This window comes from Leptidea sinapis, chromosome 32, assembly GCF_905404315.1.
Source record: "Leptidea sinapis chromosome 32, ilLepSina1.1, whole genome shotgun sequence".
NCBI lineage: Eukaryota > Metazoa > Arthropoda > Insecta > Lepidoptera > Pieridae > Leptidea > Leptidea sinapis.
In genome coordinates, this window is record NC_066296.1 from 5,057,293 (window position 1) to 5,080,006 (window position 22,714).

The 22,714-nt window shown below is 35.1% G+C and overlaps 1 protein-coding gene across 1 annotated transcript; it reads left to right on the top strand.

Annotated features, from left to right (window-relative positions):
* Window positions 1-211: 211 nt before the first annotated feature.
* Window positions 212-18,645, top strand: LOC126974319 (solute carrier family 22 member 3-like). The gene is made up of 9 exons (XM_050821778.1): window positions 212-381; window positions 5,368-5,539; window positions 11,777-11,877; window positions 13,368-13,516; window positions 14,281-14,435; window positions 15,267-15,431; window positions 15,847-16,156; window positions 16,735-16,916; window positions 17,791-18,645. The coding sequence occupies exons 1-9, from the start codon at window positions 212-214 to the stop codon at window positions 18,160-18,162; spliced, it is 1,776 nt and encodes a 591-aa protein (XP_050677735.1). The 3' UTR covers window positions 18,163-18,645.
* Window positions 18,646-22,714: the final 4,069 nt, after the last annotated feature.

Below are 22,714 nucleotides of genomic sequence, written 5' to 3' on the forward strand. Positions count from 1 at the left end.
AGTGAAATTACTGGGCAAATGAGACTTATCATCTTATGTCTCAAGGGGACGATTGCAATTGTAGTACCGATCAGAATTTTTGGGTTTTTCAATGAGCGGCAATGCATTGTAATGGGCAGGGTGTATCAATTGCCATCAGCTGAACGTCCTGCTCGTATCGTCCCTTTTTCTCATAAAAAAATATTAGATTATGTTGAGGGTGAACTTCCAGATGTGTCAAGAGCCAGCAGCAGGCAAGTTCAACATCGATGGCATCCTCAGCGAGCTGGGCAGCTTCGGCAAGTACCAGCTGCTCCTCCTGCTGCTTCTGGCCTTCAGGGACGCCTTCCTCAGCATGTGCAACTTCAACTATGTCTTCACAGCTTCAGAGGTTTCATTCAGGTACCAATTTCTGAATACCTATTATATTTTCTAGGACACACACTTCATATAAGACTTTCTTTATGATACCACAGATTGGGTAAAGCGCCGCCATCAGGCTATTTAAATAGTAAATTTTATTGATATACAATTTTAATAAAATTAGAAACTATCTGAGTTTCTTGCGCCCGTTTTTTTTCAAATTTGAGGCATATTCGAACCGAATAGATATAAAATCCTATTTGTATAAAAATATTTACATTGAGTAGAAAGTTGACTTATATGATTATATATACAATATGTATTATTATATATATAAAAAAGAACACGTGTGGATCTCGGGACGGACGGACAGAAGTGATAAGTTAAAGTAATCTAAGTTCAATTATTTATATTGAAATTTATGAAGTGAAAACTTCTTAAATTCTTTCTTCTTAAAAAAACAATAAATTCAAGCTCTTAAAGTAAACAATTGGTTATGTTTTTGAAGTGATAACCCTTACATCTGGGATTAATACAACGAATAAAATTTTAAAACAAAATTTCATGAACGATGAGTGCTCTTCGAAATGAGCTAACCGTTCAAAATCTCGTCATATTAAGAGCACTCGCACGAATGGTCGAGAAAAGGAAGAGGTCGTGGGTTCGAGTACCGCATCGTTCATAAGGTTTTGTTTTCAAATTTTATTATTTGTGTATTAATACACAACAATGCAAAAAATGAAACAATAATGCATACACATTACTGCTTCACGGCAGAAATAGGCGCCGTTGTGGTACCCATAATCTAGCCGGCATCCTGTGCAAAGCAGCCTCCCACAGGTACTTTACGATCATTTTTGAATACTTATATTCTAAAAATTCGAATATTAGAATGTATTTCACAGACTGGTTGCACGTGTCAGTAAGTTCACCTTGAAAACCGCACTATTATATGGCAAATAATATGTAATAGTATATTTAATATTGAGGAACGCAAAACATCTAGATATTGAGGACGATTTAACGATATTTCTAAACTCGAGGACGTATAAAACAATGCTCTAATGGACGTTTGTGAACTCAATTAGCATTTTGAAGTATCTACAATATATAAACTGAATTGCTCAGTGAATATAAAAATATCATAAATTGAAAGCATTTACGAGATTTTCTTGTTATTACTCGATTGTATTATTTGTTTGAATTAGATAATTATTAAGTAAATTATCATCCCGTGCATTTCATTACCTAAGATGGGTTATTTATGATATCGGCTACAATTTTTCATGTTGGTAATAGCTTGTGAGTATCCATTGACATGATTAATTAAAGTAGTTTAATAAAACCTAAAAAACACGCTTTTTAGGCAAAACTGAACTAAATAGTGAACATTTATTTCGAAATTTAAAATGAACATCAATTCCTGTCTTATAGATAGTTTTTTAATGAGGAACAGCTACAATAACATTAGAATACAATGGTAAATTTCGGCACTATATACAAGACTATAATAGCTCAGGGACATTGGGTGATCCGGAAAGCAGAAGACCCCGGTTCGAATCCAGATGTCCTATTAGTTTATGTTAAAATTTTGTACGTTAAAATCCAAGCAAGGCTCGGTCGTCATATATACATACATATTAACATACATAAATACATTTAAGCATCCATGACTCGGAAACAAACATCCATATTCATCATAGAAATGCTTGCACCCACCGGGATTCGAACCCGGGACCTCTAGCTTAGTAGGTAGGATCGCTAACCACTCGGCTATACAGGTCGTCACTATATATACACATATATATATATAATCCGTATCTCGGAAACGGCTCCAACGATTTTCATAAAATTTAGCATACAGGGGATTTCAATTTAAAAAAAAATGTAGTTTTATCCGTGTTTTAATGAGAAACAGCTACAGTAACATTACAATACAAAGGTAAATTTCGGCACTATATACAAGACTATAATAGCTCAGGGACATTGGGTGATCCGGAAAGCAGAAAACCCCGGTTCGAATCCAGAAGTACTATTAGTTTGTTTTTGTTCACGTTTTGTACATTCCTAAAAATCCGAGCAAGACGCGGTCGTCAGGATATTAATTAATTATAGTGAACAAAATAATAATTTTATAATAATAATAATATTGACACACTTTTTACACGAATTATCTTGCACCAAGTTAAGCATATATAGCCTGTGTTATGGGTTACAAGACAATGATATATTTTATACAATATACTTATTTAAACATACATAAATTCATATAAACATACATAAATACATCTAAGGCGAGGTTTTCCCAACACTAGGTAAAAATTGCGCGAACGTTAGATTCGATAGGTACGCATGGACACGGGCGTCGGGCATGGCTGAGAACGAACCGAGCGATGCGGGTCAACGACCGCCGACCCAGAAGGACTTCGTAATATTTTTTATAACTTACAGTTGTGCTAGAGTACGGAATTACTGTGATAATATTTTTTATGCATTTTTGAAGTAAATCTTTTTTATCGACGTATGAGAGAAATGTTATATGACGCGCAAAATTATGATTTCAACATTATGGATATCGTATCCGAGATTCTCGAAGGTGCAGAGAACTAATTTGGAATCATTTTTGAAATCCAAGATGGCCGCCGCGCAAAATTATGATTTCAACAATATGGGTATCGTATCCGAGGTTCTCGAGGAAGCAGAGAACGAATTTGGCATAATTTTTGAAATCCAAGTTGGCCGCTGCGCAAAAATATGATTTCAACAATATGGGTATCGTATCCAAGGTTCTCGAGGGTGCAGAGAACGAATTTGGAATCATTTTTGAAATCCAAGATGGCCGCCGCACAAAATTATGATTTCAGCAATATGGATATCGTGTCCGAGATTCTCGAGGGTGCAGAGAACGATTCTGTGATCATTTGCTAAAATCTTACGTAATGTGAGTCCGAGAAACACGAACACAGTACCTTCCTTGACAGTGGTCACAGGCGTACTGCTGGCTTGAGCGAGCATGCAACCAAGGCGTCGCGTTTGGTTTATTACGAAAAAAATTAATATAAAATAGTTCACAAAGCGTATTGAATTACTAAAAATTTAAAGAAATAAACATTTTGACTGTTGCTTCTCAATACATTTTTGATAATGTTTTGTATGTTCATAAGCACATTGAGGAATTTTCTAGAAACTGTGACATTTATAATGTTAACACGAGGAACAAACATAAACTTGTTATGTCTACTACTCGGTTGGGTCGAGTTAGTAAGTCTTTTGTTGGGCGATGTTTATGCTTCTACAATATGATCCCAGAAAATGTACAAAACAAATGTGTTACGAAATTTAAAAGAATTGTTTAAAAACGTTTGTCTGGGAAAGGTTATTATAGCCTAAACGATTTTCTTAATGACACCACGGACTGGGATTAAAGCGAACACCCTCAGGCTCTTTAATTATAAATGTTTATTGTACGATATTACATTGTAATCCATATTTTATATAAAAAAAAAGCCCGCTGAGTTTCTTGCGCCCATTCTTCTCAGGTCTGAGGCAGTCTCTTTTGAATGGGTGGTAGATTTTGACGTTCAATAAGTGATTATAAATCCTATTTTGAATAAAAATATTTGAATTTGAATTTTGAATTTGATAAATCCCACAGTGAAAACTTATAAATACTAATAAACTATCGAATAAAATAAGTTTTGTGTTTATAGCTATCATAGTTTTATGATAATATAAACAATTCAAATAAAAAAGACTATTTTTCAAAAAATAAATCTATCGAGATTTTTTTTCGTTATCGTGTTTTCCAAACAGCGATAATTTAGATAAAGAAATGAAGATAAACATGTCAAAAAATTTGAACCGTAGTATTTGTAGAAGTATTTTAAGTAGATTTTTAAAAATGTTACTTTTTAGGACTATAGCGCCCTAAACACTCGGAAACAAACATCCGGGATTCGAACCCGGGACCTCTAGCTTAGTAGGTAGGATCGCTAACCACTCGGCTATACAGGTCGTCTATACGTTAATGTCCATGTTAACTCAAACTTTCATATAAAATATTATCGCATATATTAATTACGTGAAAGTAATTATAGTCTAGTGTTGCGAATCATATTAAATTTTAATGTTTTTAAACACGTGTTTTATTAATTTTGTAGTGATTGAAGACATCTACTTCCTAATGATACAGATTTTGACTCCGTTTTTAGGGTTCCGTAGCCAAATGGCAAAAAACGGAACCCTTATAGATTTGTCTGTCTGTCCGTCCGTATGTCACAGCCACTTTTTTGCGAAACTATAGGAAGTATACTGTTGATTCTTGGTACGTAGATGTATTCTGTGAATTAAGAATTTCACACAAAAATAGAAAAAAAAAAATTGGGGTTTACCCATACATAGAACTGAAACTCAAAATATTTTTTTCATCAAAACCATACCTGGGTCTATCTATATAGATAAGTTTAAAAAAATTATATGTTATTTTTGTCTAAGCTGAATAGTTTGCGCGCGAGACACTTCCAAAGTGGTAAAATGTGCCTCCACCCCTGTAACTTCTAAAATAATAGAAAGATAAAACTAAAAAAAATATATGATGTACATTACCATGCAAACTTAACGGGAAATTGGATTGAACGAGATATAGTAAGGTAGGTTTTTTTAATACGTCATAAAACGTTACAACGAACTACAAGAACTCCAAGATTTCACCAGCACAGCTATTTCAGTTTTCCCGATAGGTCATTATCGTTCACAAACCTATGTATATTGAAAAGAGTGATCATTTTGGACATAGTAGCTGGTAGTACACATCTTTATAAAAGAGCGCAAAAAATGAGAAGTGGGAGAGTTCTTGTGCCGTTTCTTCTCTCTCAGAGCGCCAATTGTTTTCGAAGCAGTGGTGGTATTTGAATTGACTTCAAAAAGAATTCTAGAGCAATCAATTTTGAAAAAAAAATATTTTTTAAATGGTTGGACCAAGAATCATTATGATAAAAAACTCTAAATATAATTCGATAATTTCAGTTGTTTGACGGATTGCGCGAGCAACAGCACGTGGGTTCGGTTCCCGTCGGTCAACACCAGCAGCTGCACCAGTGTGGGCAGCTGGGCAGACCCTGGTCAGTGCAGCACCGGTGCGAGTGACGTGCCTTGTCGGAGCATCGTCTACGATGACTATGACAGCATCGTCGCTGAGGTGAGTCACCATGGCAGCAGTTCCAGCCAGAGAACTGGCACATCATCGACCATTATCAGAGTAACCCAGATGATAGCTCGTTCTTTTTTTTATGAAAAAAGAGACCAGACGAGCATGACGTTCAGCTGATGGAAATCGATACGCCCTGCCCATTACAATGTAGTGCCGCTCAGGATTATTGAAAAACCCAAAAATTCTGAGCGGCACAACAATTGCGCTCGTCAACTTGAGACATAAGAAGTTAAGTCTCATTTGACCAGTAATTTCATTAGCTACGGCGCCCTTCAGACCGAAACACTGTAGGCGCCTTTGTACCATTGGTACCCATAACCTAACATAACCTAGCCAGCATCCTGTACAAACGAGCCTCTCACTGGCAAAATAATCTTCTATGGAAGAAGAGTAAAAATAGGCATACGGTTCTGATAATTAGAAGTCATTACCATTCACATTCACTGGCAACACCAGATAAGCGTGATTCGTTTTACATGATTTTACCAAATATCCTTCATAACGTAAATTCACACATCAAAAAAAGAATTTATTTATTTATTTCATAAAATCAGCACTGTACATGTCTCTTATTAGCGAGGTTATATAGTACAAAACTTTGGCCAACAGTGATTTTATGTTATCGTGGCAAAACAAAAAAAAAAACACAAATTCATAAATAATCTACTCGAGATAAAACAAACAAGCAAAGAGAGAATGGAAAAAAAGTCTGTGAAAAAACAATTGTCTTTGAACATTTACTAAACAAAATCAAGTCCAATGGAGTCGGTTACAAACAGACATACAGCAGAAGCTAATAAAATCGTATTAATTAAAAAAGATCGACATCTATGTGTAAGGGTAAATAAACGCATTAATAATAATTCTTAAATTATATATAAAAAATGTCTTTATTAATATAAATTAAAATTATTAGATCAAGTGAGATTTTATATATTTAACAAAGACTACTATATTCAGTGAGTAAGTCAATTCATTGTCAGGTTCTCAATTTTCTCTTTTATTCTTATATTAATAAGAAGAATAAGTAAAATGTTCATAGCATTCCGCCATTTTATTTGACAGATTTAACACAACTGAAAAGTGAAAGGTGCGCGAGAAATGATGCGCACCAAAAACGTTACTATCCCATTTGATGAGTCGGTTTTACTCTGCATATTTTTCTCATACCGGGCGCCTTATATGAAAATCGATTCTTAAGGAGTAAACTCCAAAAATGTACCCATACTTATTTACATTTTACATACACTTTATACATTATGTTTTCCGAGTGTATGTGTTTGGATGTTATTACTGTTTAATAATATATATTTAACATTCAGAATAAATTTATATTTGGTAAGGTAGAATATCTTCTAATTAAATATTTCTAAGCCTGGGAAAGATGTATTATAGAGGTGGGCAAAGCGGCTCATTAGACGATTTTGAGAGTATGTATATATGAAAAAGTCAATGAATGTTTATTCATGTTGCTATCAAATTTGCTTTAATAATTATTGTAATGAAGATAGAGTTGTGTCCTTCGATAGACTTTAATTGCTTACCTTGCATTAGCCCAAAATGTGTTAAGGTTTTTATTATAAGATAAAGAAAATAAATATCTATTACTTTTATTATTATCGTCCTCAATTATAATTAATGAACTAATATATGAACGAATGATAACCAAACAACTGATAGTCATGTCAATTCTAAGGCTGCTGGTGCCGATGACAAACTCTTAGGGCGATGGGCGCAGTACGCCGTGCTTGGGGTTGTGTCACGGTGCGCCACGCTTTTGTATTGTCAGATTGCCTTTGGATTCAGATATTGTAACAAATTCGAATATTTTTATTCAAAATAGGTTTTTAAATCTCAACCCAAAAACTACCACCCATTCAAAATAGTGTGCCTTAGACCTGAGAAGAACGGGCGCAACAAATTCGGCGGGTTTTTTTTAAATTTCTTTACAGTAGATATAATATCGTACAATAGGCATTTATAATTAAATAGCCTGAGGGTGTTCGCTCCATTCCCAGTCTGTGGTTTCATAAAGAAAATCATTTATGTTATAATAACCTTTCCCACACAAACGTTTTTTAATAATTCTTTTAAATTTCATAACACATTTGTTTTCTACAATTTCTGGGATCATGTTGTAAAAGCATATACATCGCCCAACAAAAGACTTACTAACTCGGCTCAACCGAGTAGTAGGCATAACAAGTTTATGTTTGCTCCTCGTGTTAACATTATGATTGACGCTGTTTCTAGCAAATTCCTTAATGTGCTTATCGATTCTGTGTCTAGCAAAACATGCCGGCAAAAAAGAGGTTGCTCCTGTAAAAAAAATTGTTGGGTCTTTTGTTCTACTAAGATGACATATATACCTGGATGTTACTAGCAAATTCCTTAGCAATTCAATAGCAAATCACCTTTTTGCTCTTAATAGTGATTTTCATTATTATAACACTATAAATAAGGGATTGCTTGTAACTAATTCTAGTCGGCTTCATAAGATACACAATAGCTTTAAGGGTAAATGTTTACACTTTTGTAAAAAACTCCCATCCCTGTTCAGTATTTATAAATAAACTTAAATGTTTTATTAAAAATTAATGGCTCTGTCGCAAATCGTACTACTCCACAGCTCAATATATAAGTGAACGGACAGCCAAATCATAGGTAGACTGAGAATTTAATACGCGTTTGAATCTTTAAAAATGATTCTTAAAATACCAACTTAATAACTTTATTGAAGACAGCAAGCGTCGCAAACATTATGTCGGTTTCAGTGAGTCTTACATCTTTGTCCCGTTTGGTGTCGAGACACAAGTGTGTCAAGTGGCCAAGGCTCGTGGGGCCCAGATACGCGGAAAATGTACCTTCGCGCCGCAATAAGGCTACTGGAAACCCAAGCGCTGGCAGCTACCATTGACCATAAGTCAACGGATCAGCCTAGCTATCCAACGTGGAAATGCTGCCAGAATTATTGGAACGCTTCCACGTATATGATAGTTTTATTTAAATGTCCTCATAGTATTGTTAATATAGTTATAAGATTTTTTTTTTTCGAAATAAATGTTACTAGTCTTATTGTATTAATTAATGTAATACTTATCATTTGTATTCGAGTATTGCCTGAACTGGTTGGTACATTTAGTACCGACGAGAATGTTTACGTATTTATATACAATTATTGTAATAGGCATAAAAGGCATTTATTTTCTCAAAATTGATTCCTTTAGAATTCTTTTTGATGTCATTTCTTATACTACTAGATACTACTACCGCTTCGGAAACAAATGGCGCTCTGAGAGAGAAGAAGCGGCGCAAGAAACTCTCCCAACATTCTTTTTTTTTGCGCTCTTTTCAATAAAAATATACAATATTGTACAGTTGCTATAAAATAATCACAATCTAGTCCCAGGCTGTCCGATCATTTAGATATTCAGCAGTGGAGTAATAGGATTTACGACAGAGCCATTTTTTTATAAAACATTTAAATTTATTTATAGACAATGCCTGAACAGTGGCTGGGACTTTATTGTAGAAGTGTATACATTTACCCTTAAAGCTATTATGTATCTTATGAAGCCTACTAGAATTAGTTACAATTAATCCCTTATTTCTAGTGTTATAATAATGTATCACATTAGCCGCTGATGTACACTTGATGGTCGCATGGTCGCACGCCGCAGTGTCGTTCATTGTCAAGGCTGACACGGTCCTCATTATACTGCTCTAAACTTATATATAAACTAGCTGATGCCCGCGACTTCGTCCGCGTAGGTAAAAGGTCTTTAAAAATAATAAGCAAGTTTGGAATTGAAGATTCCCGTTTCCAACATATTATATGAATCTTATTTCGAGGAAGATTGCTATGGCAAACTAACCCTACTATATATAGTTCATCGATATGAATTTCAGTTTTTTACAAATCCTGCGGGAATCATGGATTTTTCCGGGATAAAATGTAGCCTATGTCCTTTCCGAGCTCCAGTCTATCGCTGTACCAAATTTCATCAAAATCGGTTCAGTAGCTCCGGCGCAATAGCTTAACAAACAAACTGTGAAGGTACCACATTTATAATATTAGTAGGGATATAAATCGAGGGACTATTCAAAATCCGTATTAGTATTATTGAAGTGAAACTTCTTTAGAATCGTTGTGATTTGAAACTCAATGAAACAAAAAAGCGAGACGATAGAGACACAAACCGTAAATGTATAGGATTCAGCCGACGAGTTAATGAGATAGAATACACTACACGTTCACGGTCTCTAAAACTGATTGAATGTGACTGTAAAGAGAGACAGACAGAAGATTTAACGTGGGAGAAAATGAGAAAGGTTGCATTATACAGTGTTATGGTACCGAGCAATTACTACATAGACACCAGGAGAACATAAATATGGTAGCGGTGATAGGAATGTCATGGGTTATAATCATGTGTCATCCTAGCAACATGTACCAGGACTTCATATGCAGTTTAGAGATTTACGCCAAATTTAATTTGAAAATGTGGAGCAATCGCACTGTATCAACAACAAGATCAAAAACAGTAATTGATGCAGTATTCCAAAGACATAAGATCAAAGTATTTATTTCATAGTTTAGTTACTATCCTAAGCCTCTTGTAACATTTATCGAAAATGTAAGCTCCTGAGTCTGAATAAATCTATGTTATATATACGAATAAAAAACTACGTTTAAAAAAACCGACTTCAAAAACTGAAAATTATCAAATAACAAAAAATTTAATTTAATACACCTCTTATGCAAACATTTACCTTTAATAGTAAGTAATAAAATTCTATTATTTATAGGTGCTCCCTATTGATAGGTTTTAAGTCAGTGCCAAGCCCTAAACAAAATAAAACTTAATATTATAAACAGCTTACTTACTGTAATGATTTAGGTTGCCTGGCCTCGTGTGTCTGTCCGCTTGGTTCTTTTATTACATTTGGCTTCGCACCGACTTCAAACCTATCAATATGTAGCACATACAAATGATAGTGACACGGGAGTGGGTCAGGGATTGGAAATAATACTCCGCTTATAGGAACGAGTCTTTATTTGCGTTCACTTTTTCTGAACTTGCACTTGCCGGTCTGCCGCTGTTCCTTTTGTGGGCGGCAGTACGTTCAACGCGTCACACTGCACCGAACACTAGGTCTCTTCTATCTTCTTCTTCTGGAACACTTCCACTTTTCACTACTTCTTCTTTTCTTCTTCTTCTTTACACTTCGACTCAGAACTAGAACTGCCGTAGGCCACGCTTAGTACGGCTTATATACCCTCGGATCTGTTCCATTTTCAAAATGATTCCCCCATTCCATCTTTAAATTTAAATTGTACTAGAAAATTCTTTTAACTATTTTTAATCCTGCTTACACATTTTCCATCCCTTTTTTTCTGTTCGATTTGATCCTGAACTTACTAGAAATTTCTATTAACTTTACAAAACCCAAAAAATTCCATACACTGGTAGGTGTACCGAACCCGGGTCTACAGCGTCTAAAGTAAACACTTTTCCGCTGAGCTACGAATATTGCTGACGGAGCTGTTGAAATTAACAATGTCTTGAAGTTTGACAACTCTCGTCATATACTTCAAAGCGTTGCTACGCAACAATAGTATTTAATTAATATTAAAGGTAAAGGTTTGCATAAGAGGTGTATTAAATTTAATTTTTAGTTATTTGATACTTTTCAGTTTTTGAAGTCGATTTTGTTAAACGTAGTTTTTTTTTATATTTTACGTTTTAGTGTCAGTTAATAATAATATATAATCAGTCTGAATAAAAAATACAAAAAAGCCGTACACAGAAAACAATTATGTCATCCAGGTAGACAAAAATTTTCATATAAACGTTCATAAAGTGAAAACTACTGGGCCAAACTATGTAATTTTTATGGGACCAAATGGCATCTATTTTGCATCGAACAAAAGAAGAATTACGTAAATCGGATCATAAATGACAGAGTAATCGGTGTATATACATAAAAAAAACCAATCGAATTGATAACCTCCTCCTTTTTGAAGTCGGTTAATAAAATGTAAAATAATTATCGAACTTTGTATCACTATAATCATTACTAAAACCTACAATTATCCTCTTCCCTAAATTTTACATTTGTATCATTATCTTGAAGACAAAATTTTTGAAGGTTTCACTTCTACCACATGTGAATTGCACACAATATGTTTTTTTATGACTAATTTTTTTTTAATTGTTTCAGTTCGATCTGGGATGTCAACCCTGGAAGCGCACCCTGGTGGGCACAATCCATAACTCGGGGCTTGTCGTCAGCTTTGTTCTTTATGGATTTATATCAGACAGGTGTGAATTATTACTACGATTTAGTCAATTTTTTTTTATAAATATAAGACGAACAGGACATTCAGCTGATGGTAATTGATACGTCCATTCCATTACAATGCAGTGCCGCTCAGGATTCTTGAAAACCCTAAAAATTCTGAGTGTTACGACAATTACGCTCTTCACCTTCTTACATAAGATGCTAAGTCTCATTTGCCCAGTAATTTCACTAGCTACGGCGCCCTTCAGACCGAAACACAATAATGTTTACACACTATTGCTTCACGGCAGAAATAGGCGCCGTTGTGGTACTCATAATCTAGCTGGAACCATGTGCAAGGGAGCCTCCCACTGGCAGTCTTAACAGAAACTTCAAATACCGAGTGTAGACCAAACACTTTCACAGTTTTTTTTATTTAACGAGCGCACTAGTTACCTCATGTTAAGTGACCACCGCCGCGCACATAAATAATAAAATCTGTTTATTTCAGCCCATAAGTGTTAGTATTTCTTAGGAACTATCTTAGTACATAATATTTCACATTGCATAATATACTTAATATAAAAATATGTAATTTTGATTTAATTTCATTTCTTTAATTTTTTTTTATGGAATAGGAGGGCAAACGAGCGTACGGGTCACCTGGTGATAAGTGATCACCGAAGCCAATTTGGCTTTGCCCTCCAGATGGCCACGGAATTGGCAATCACTCGAGATTTCGAGACCCAGTATTCCGATACTAGGCGAGGCTTTAAGGGAAGTGTTGTCGAAGAGCGGTGATACGACTAATGGGGTTTTTTTAGTGGTAAACGCGCAAAATTGAGTCTTCGGGGGGTTAAATTGGACAAGGTTCAATTTACCCCATTCCGCGACCTTCTCGAGAGAGGATTTGATAGAAGACACAAGTTTCTCCCGGCACTGGTCGACGTTTTCCCGAGAGAGACCTGCATGGCTCGTGTATACGGCATCACCAGTGCTGTCGTCCGCATAGCAATGTATGTTGGAGGTGTCGAACATATTATTGATATGCAGAAGAAATAGCGTAGGAGATAGCACACAGCCTTGGGGCACTTCAGCGTTCACGGGCTTGGGATTCGAGCAAAAACCGTCGACAACGAGTTGTATGCTGCGCCCAGTGAGGAAGCTGGAGGTCCACTTGCATAAGCTCTCGGGAAGCCCAAATGATGGAAGTTTTGAGGAGTGCCTTGTGCCATACACGATCAAAGCCTTCGCTATTACCAGGCTAACTGCCAGGCCTTCCTCCTTGCTTTCAATAGGCCTCCGGTCCTCGACAAATTAATTAATTTAATTTAAAGACTTGCCACGACATACTGAGGCACTAGCTATGTGTACAATGGGCCGTGCGTTTCAATTACCATCAGCTGAACGTCCTGCTCGTCTCGTCCCTTATTTTCATTAAAAAAAAAGGAATATCTTTCACATTTGCGAGATTATTGTTTTCAATTATTCTTTCTTTTGGAATAGTTCACTTATAACCACCTTGTTATAGATATGGGCGTAAGGTGATAATAGTTGTGACACCTTTGCTGGTGGGCGCGGCTGGCTTGATGAAGTCTTTCGCAAGTGACTACTGGACTCTCATTGCCTTAGAGTTCTTGGAAACTGCTTTCGGCTACGGAAATGCTTCAATGATTCTGTGTATGTTTTTTATTTAAAAGATGTTTGTAATTTTTTTTTGTTTATTACCATCAACAGCTTTATCTCTATTGTATTTAAAAGTTGTTTTCGTAATAACGTCTGACTTATTCGCCTATTTGCTGAGATATTTTTTTTATCCAAAATCCCGAAGATCGCCATGACGATCGGTCCTGCGCTGCCCTTATCGAACCTACCGGCTATCTTGACCAGATCATCGGTCCTTCTTGTAGGGGGCCTACCAACACTTCTCCTTCCGGTATGTGATCGCCATTCAAGGACCTTACTGCCCCAACAGACATCTGTCCGTCGAAATATGTGCCCTGCCCACTGCCAATTCAGTTTCGCAACCATTTGGGCTATGTCGGTGATGTTGCTCCTACGGATCTCCTCATTTATAATTCGATCTCGTAGGGAGACTCCGAGCATAGCCATCTCCATTGCTCGATGAGCAACAATGAGCTTCCTCATAAGGCTCATAGTTAGCGACAACGAGGTATTTTGGACGAGAAGATTTTACGGAGCTTCCCGAACACTGCCCATCCGAGTTGGATTCGAAGAGTGACCTCTTTCGCGAAATTTCACCTGCCTAACTGGATTGTTTGTCCAAGGTAGACGTACTCGTCAAAAGTTTCGAGAGTACAGTTCCCAATTTTTACGGGAGTAGGTGCGACTTGGATATTTGACATGATCTTCGTCTTGTCCATGTTCATTTTGAGACCTACTCCTTGGGTAATTAAATTAATAGAATTAGTTTATTATTTCAGCTTTAGAAGCAGTAAGCCAGAAGAACCGAGTGATATACTCGTGTATATCTGACATCTTGGCAAGTATAGGCGGCGCCTTCTTCGGCCTCATCGCGTGGAAGGTGCCATATTGGAGACACCTCACCAGAGCTATATATGCTCCTCTCCTTATTGTTGTAAGTTGTATTTCCTCTTATAGTTTCGCAGTAACTTACGTGTAGCTCATTTAACGTACACAAATAAAATTTGAAAACTAAATTTTATAAACGACGGGACTCGAACCCACGACCTCTCGCGTTACGTGCGAGTGCTCTTCCAACTAAGCTAACCATTCTGGTGACGTATCGGCATAAAGTCTTGTATGTTTTGTTCAACTCTTATGTTGTGGCTTCATCTACAGGATCTACTTTACAGTTAGCCTGCTCAATCCCAAGATGTCGCTCTTGCAAATCTAAACAATTTGTTACGTTCTTAAAGTGATAGCCCTCACTTCTGGGATTTATTACACATTAAAATTTTATTTCTGTGTATGTTTCTCAGGGTTACCACTTTAAATACATAACAAATTGTTCATTTAACGTAGTCACTTCCATGTGATGATAAAAAACTGTTGGTGGATGAATGATGTCTTAGACTTATTTAAGGATGTATTACGGATTCTAGTAAAAAGCCAAGCAATTCTTCTGTCACTTTCTTCTAATAATCTTTGTGTTCACATACTGAAAGAAGAAATCATAATCATTTTTATCATTAGTAATTTGCATGTTACTCTGTGTCTTAAAATCTGCTTTGATTACAATGAGTCTATACATAAATAAATAAATTATTAGTACAAAAAAAATTATTAAAAGGAGCTAAAAATTTAGTTAAGCTGTTGATGATTTCACTGTTTAGTTTCCATTGCATGTATTATCTGCTTTCACATTGTTCGTCATTTGGACTGCTATTTGTAATACTTTTGTGCTTTGCATATAATTTGATTTACAATTCATATTTTACTATTTTAGGTATTCTACATATTCCTTGTGGACGAGGGTGTCCGCTGGTTACTAGCTCACGATCGTCGGAACGAAGCCGTTCGAATTCTCAACAAAGTTGCCAAAGTGAACAACATTACTTTATCGAACAATGCCAAAGAGATGCTCACCAGGATAAGTGATGAGAAACTTGATGCTAAAGAGGCAAGTAAATTACTCTATTTATTAACTTACTTATTGTGTTTATGTTCCCGCTGACTCTTAAAAAGATCACATGGGTTCTGTACCAAGAGTAGTTTTTTTTGTAAAATTACAAAAAATATTATGTATAATTTATCATTCTTTTTATTTCTTTATTAAATTTTTATTTTAATATATATCGTTTTCTTTTTGGAAATAATGAGGGAGAGGCTAAAATGTCATTGTAATTTATTGTTTTTGTTGAATAACATATACATTACAACATAGGTAATCCTAACAAAAGCTGTAGGTTCTCATAACGCAAGCAACCTAGTCATACATCTACAGTCGTAGTTATACATCTACAATTGATTCACTTGATTCTTGAAGTCGAAATAGCTTGCTCCTAAACGGATAACTTATGTTTCAGATGCAAGACAAACCCGCGCCAAATGCACCAACCCTCCTAAAAGTGCTTCATTCAAAGACGATCATCTATCGTGTTTTGTTAATGTGCGCCTGTTTCTTCTGCTGCAACTTTGTGTACAGCGGCACCGTCATTAACTCTGTCAGTATTTCCGGTAACAAATACCTCAACTACTCCATCGTGATGCTGGTCTCAATCGTTGCAAGGATTCTCAACGCCGTGACCCTCACAAGGTTTGGCAGAAAGAAGCCCATCTGTATTGCGTATTGCTTGTGTTCGTTGTTCCTTATGGCGTCCGCTTTCATTCCAAAATGTAAGTGCTTAATGTATTGTTTGAAATGTCCTTACGATAATATTATCTATGTTGTGTTGTGAAGTGAAGACCAATGAATTATACTTTGTAGGAATATGCATTTCTACAAACAATTCGTATAGTCGCCGAAAATAATATTATGTTGCTATAAGCATGCTAGCATCAAGTTATGTGCCTTCTGCTTTATCGAATATTTTATAGATACTAGTTCAAAATATTTTTTATTAAGGATCCAAACTAAACGATATCTTATGTTTACAACATGAAAAAAAGTTTTAAGTTTATGCATTATCATGAAATGAAGTAATCCTGGATTAAAAGTCAAACTAATCTAATACACCTTGTGGTTATTAAATACCTATTTTTGTCAACAGTGTGTCTAGGTGCTAGGGACCTAATGATATTTAATGAGAGTAGTTAGTACACTCCTGTTTTTCTAATTAGTAATAAAATTAGCTTCATAATTTTTGGACTATATAATACTATATATAATATTTTTAAGAAATCACGATTTCGAGTATCGTTAGCCTCTCACCAGTCTTGTTATATAACATGTCCCATTTTTTTTTCGTTTCCAGCGATATGGTGGGCGACCCTAGTATTCTACATCTCAGGCAAGATGTGCAGTAGCTACGGCATGTTTGCCATCTACGTGGTGTCCATGGAGGTGTTTCCCACCACCTCTCGTAATTCTCTCACTAACATCGCCAACACTCTGGGTCGGCTTGGCTCTGTCTTGGCACCGCAAGTACCATTGCTTGTACGTATTCTATTTGAATATTTATTACTAACTATTTATTATCATATCAATAAAATTTTGTGAACCAAAATGTTGCTCCAAATATATTGGAATGTATCATAATATATTTTCGTACATTAGTAAGAAAAATACTTTTAATATTGACACTTTTTACACAAATTATCTTGCCCCAATATCTAGCCTGTGTTATGGGTTGCAAGACAACGATATACTTAATACAGTATACTTACTTAAACATAAATAAATACATATAAACATACCTAAATACATTTAAACATCCATGACTCGGAAACAAACATCCATATTCATCATATAAATGCTTGCACCTACCGGGATTCGAACCCGGGACCTCTAGCATAGTAGGTAGGATCGCTAACCACTCGGCTATACAGGTCGCCTTTAACCACCTACTTTACTACCTTTTTAGAAGATCCCTGATATGGTCATGGAATGAACTTCTATACACACAGACACACACAACGCCATTGATTTTACTATACATGATTAAAATACTGTCTGAGATTTTTTTTTAAATGTATGTAGTACCTATTCTAAGAATATATATTGAAATGAAATGAAATTTCATTTGCAAGAAACGTTGTTAAAATGTTAACATAATATATTTGATAATCCAATATGTTTCGTCAATTGACATGCAAAATATGTTATAGAGTTGTCTAAATACCAACACACTATTGTTTACTGAAACATGTCGGATTTCACTATTCTATCACTAATATTTATAAAATTTAAATTTAAAAATATTAAAATATAAGATGCAAAAATTGTAAAAATAATGATAAGTATTTCGTCATTTACGCATTACCTACCTCGTTAAAAATTGAATTTGAAATGCTATCGTTTTAATCCACAGAGGAGCATAATGCCGAGTCTGCCAGTTATATTATTCTCTGTAACATCACTGGGCCCTGCTGGACTCTCCCTGCTACTTCCAGATACAAGCCATGAGGATTTGCCCGATAGACTAGACGATGCTGAGAAAATCGACGCTGTAGAAGAAAAACCCAGTACAGACGTGGAAGCCGATACCCCTAAAATAGTTGAAGATAAACAAATTAATATCATAGAAGCAAATAATATCATACATCCAAGTATAGATGAATTAGAAACCGCAAGAGCTGACGATCCCAAATGTAACCCAGAAGTAAATCTACCCAAAATAGAAAATGGGACTGATGAATTTAGATCAGACGCTCCATCTAAAATATTTCAACAAAGATTATGACGCGATATGATAACTGTGACTTAAAATATTATCTTTTCATAATAGATATTGCACATAATATCATTATATCATTTGATGGGAATCTTATGGCCAATACCGAATCAATATTAATCAAAGTTATTAATTTTTATTGTTCTGAAAAAACCTGTTAAAGTTTACTCAAGTATGTGATAAACAAATGAGATGAATTGACGATGTTTTCCCATTAATTAGAGGTAGTATTTGAGACTAGAACGATTTATTTTTGGGCTTAGAATTATAAATACTTAATTCAAGTAATTAGTGCCAACAATTAGAACTGCTATAGGGATACTAACATAGTATTTGTAATATATATTATTTTGCATATGATTGACATAATTTTTACTGTTAAACAGAGACGAAAATCAATTGGTTTGATATCTAATCAAACTTTTGTTTGATAAGCTACATTTTCTTTTTATGTCTCAAGGTAAATCTGCTTCAGGAGCAGATGGTACATTGGCAAATAGAACTATGACAAGCAATTGTAGCTGAAAGCCTTTAAAAAGTCTTTCGGTGCAAACTTCGATTTTGAAGAAGCTGTTAAGAAGTGTATTTGAATATTTCCATAAATCTGACAGTGTACTTATGTTACTTATCATACATGTCACTTGGCGCTTACATACGAAAACTCTGTACGAATTATGGGTAATGGTGAATAGTAAGAGTTTTGACAGAAACAAAAGTTTTGAGAAACAATATTTGGTCCCGAGAAATGCGATTTATTTGAGGTCCTTAATGTAATAAATATATCTAAATTGTAAGTAACTACTGAGTGATAATTTATTATTATTATTATATATAACTGGTACGGATTTCCGTGTTATTGTGTTATTTAACACAATACAGTAATAGGACAGTATTTTAACTTCATACTAGAAGGCATGAATCAAAGCACGCACACATACATGCGACTTACAGGGCCGTTAAGCAATTCAAATTTGAAAGGAGACTAATGGACACTAAAACACGCGATTTACAGGGCCGTTAAGCAATTCAAATTTGAAAGGAGACTAATGGACACTAAATTGTTTCTAAACGGTTTCATCTATTCCGTCTCTTTCTCACACCTAGGTTTTTATGTAAGGATAGCTATCTCGACTAAACACATTGTATAGTATAGAATTGAAATACTTATGTATATAAATATTAATAGAATTATGAATATATGGCAGTTAATTAAAAGACGCAATAATAATAGTTTTTTTCATGTAAAATAACATTTTGTGCTTAATAAATAAGTCATCTTTATAATAATAATATGTCGTTTATTTCAGGCATTTAGAACCCATTACAATAAATTGAATAATATAGAGATACAATATAGTTATTATACATGACAGTACATAATAAAATACCTTAAAACTAAAATTGCACTAAATAGGTCTTCGTATAAAGAGTGTAAGTCGTAAAATGTACTGACGAAACTATTTTCGGTTATTGTCACGATGCACCGAAAGCCAGTATTGGAGTATAGGATTCTTCGGATGCCCAGAGCATACATTGAGAATTTCGTTTTCGGATTCACGAATGCGAGACCAAAAAGCCGCGACTTGTGATCTTACCACTGCGAAATAATCAGAGACTATGGCGTCGGCATGTATGCCCGATGCATTATTATTATATTATGTATCTTTAAGATCTAATCTTTTTAAGGTTGTCCTGTATATTTACCCCCTTATTCATAATGGTCCGCTAGCTTTAAACAGCCGCTAAGGAGTGTTTTTTCTCATTCTGAGTTAGGTCAATAGAAGAAGACATAGTGAGAATTAGCAATGCTTTAAGTTAGCAGACTATTATGAATAAGGGGGTTATAGTACATGTAATATTTTCTTATTTAATATGTAGATACATTTCAGTAATAGATATGATGTATGTACAAAGTTTTCATAAATACAATTTTTTTATTTGAACTAGGAAACCGGCTCTTATAGACTCGGTTTGACTAATCAATCAGCTATTTATTCGATTGTATGAAACGTGCAGTTATTGAGAGATTGACAGATGATGGCTATAATCTTGTAAAAAATGGAGATAGCTGAAATCAACTACGTTTTAAGCAACTGATCGCTTTCACACTTAGCCGGATTGTACTTCGTCGCCATATTGTAATTACTATTTCAAACTTATGTCAATTCACTGCTCGTTTCATACTAAACTGAATTTAAAAAATTTAAGTAGGCAGTCAAGCAATTTCCATTGTATATTCCAGAATAATCTTCCGCGGCACTGATTTTTAAGGGTACGAATATGCAAAATTGAATAAGAAAATAAGCTCAGTTTTACATAAATATTATCTGTAATCTTTTTAACCCAAATGACAGTCACTTTGCATGGATGACTCCACTAGCTAGATTTAGTTTTTGACCTCGTAACAATACAACCAGCCTTAGATTAGGATTTCGCTCCAACTAGATACAAGCTTAATCGAGCCAGTCCCGAACAATGTGTGACGCTTACGTAACACATGTTCTGTTAAACTTTGCAAATAATTAATACCAAAATGCCGGGTTTGCGTAGTAAAACTTTGTTAAAAATAATACTACAAGAAACAAGAAAGACACTGGGGTCACATGTCATCAGCTGAATTGTATTTTATTAATTTTATCAATGTAAAATAACACAGAGAGTATGTTACAAAATTTGAAGCATTGAGTATCAAGGTGCCACGCATACAAGCATCTAATAGTTGCCGTAATGAAAAAGCTATTGTTCTTAGGTAGTGCGGTATCTAGTTGGATCCAGCCTTCAAAGCCTGTGACGACGTAAAAAACAGCTTTCGAGTTATAATTTGTTTATATATTTCTTTCAATCTTTGTGAACTTGAAAAGAATGGGGCTGGAACAGTAAATAAAATTGTGATGATATATTTGCACTAAATATGTAGAATAGATGCATTATCTTTGTATTTTTATATATTTTTTAATTCATTGTTTATTCTTAATTAGGTAATTATAAAGATATGTTAGTATAACTATATTTTATTCAAATTGTCAAATATAATATTATATAACGCATATGTTTGTTCCATAGATTGTATTACTATATTTTAACGATCTCATAAAAGTTAATGTTGACAAATTGCCTTTATTTAATTATTCTATGAATATTTTTCTTGATTGGCTGTAAATGGTCTGATAAATAAATGTTTGTGTGGTTATTAAAAACCCTAATTTCCCTTAATAATGGAAATGCCATAAAAACATAAACTGTAAAAAAAAGCTTTGAGATCCATGTATACCATGTATCCATACTAAGTCTGTCAACTTATTTAAGAGTCCCTCTGCCTTAAGTTGTTACATACAATTTAGCTAACTTAAGAACAACTAATTTTACAACAAATAGATTGATTAACTAGTTTTCGGATTACATAAACTTTGAGACAAATTTATACCTACTCGTTTTTTATACAAATTTAATTGATACCTGGCGCACCCCAGTATCAGCTCAATCCATTTGACCGCGTGCAACGCAGAGCAGCTCGAATTGTCGTGGACCCAGTACTCTGCGAACGGCTGAATCACTTGGCGTTGCGTAGAGACTTCGCTTCATTGTGTGTCTTCTACGAATTTATCACGGGGAGTGTTCCGAAGAGCTGTTTTTCTGCCACCGAATTCCACCTTCGCACGACACGCCACAAGTTAGGATATCATCTCCACCATCTGGATGTGTGGCGGTCCTCCACAGTGCGGTTTTCAAGGAGCTTTCTTCCTCGTACTACAACGCTGTGGAATGAGCTTCCTTGTGCGGTGTTTCCAGGACGATACGACATGGGTACCTTAAAAAAAAGCGCGTACACCTTCCTTAAAGGTCGGCAACGCTCTTGTGATTCCTCTGGTGTTGCATGAGAAAGTGGGCGGCGGTGATCACTTAACACCAGGTGACCCGTATGTGGGACTCGGATTGTGGCACCATCTACAGGATCTACTTTACAATAGTGTCGCGTAGAAACTCTTCGACGTACATGACTAGCGTTGTCAAACTACAAGGCATTGATAATTTCGACAGCTCCGTCAATAATACTCGTAGCAGAAAGGCGTAAAGCGTAGACTCAGCGGAGTACTAAAATTTCTAGTACAATTTAAATTTAAATATGGAAGCGAATCATTTTTAGAATAGAAGAGCCCCGGGGGTATATAAGCCGTTCAAAGCGTGGCCTACGGCAGTTCTAGTTCAGACTCGAAACAGCCTAGCGAAACTCTCTAAGAAGAAGGTGATTCACTCGATTGTATGAAACGTACTGCACGTTTCATCTGTCAATCTATCAATGACTGCACGTTTGATACAATCGAGTGAATCGCCTTTTTCTTATAGATATATATTTGTTATTGAAATGCAAGTAAGCGTAAAAGGATACATTTGTCTACCTCTAGTTAGTTAAACTAAGGATAGATAGATTATTCGAAAACGGCCGTTAATATTCAAGAGAAGAGTGAGACCGCAATGTTCATAAACTTTTTTATAAATTAAATTTGTACATTTATTCCCCGAAGACACGTCACTTAAAATAACAAATTAAAAATACTTCAGA

What these genes read in the sequence shown, in the direction of transcription:
- LOC126974319 (XM_050821778.1), top strand. Translation starts at nt 212, where the DNA reads ATGTGTCAAGAGCCAGCAGCAGGCAAGTTCAACATCGATGGCATCCTC. An exon ending in ATGACAGCATCGTCGCTGAG is followed by an intron (nt 5,540 to 11,776) that starts GTGAGTCACCAT and finishes TAATTGTTTCAG; the next exon opens with TTCGATCTGGGATGTCAACC. An exon ending in CACCGCAAGTACCATTGCTT is followed by an intron (nt 16,917 to 17,790) that starts GTACGTATTCTA and finishes TTTAATCCACAG; the next exon opens with AGGAGCATAATGCCGAGTCT.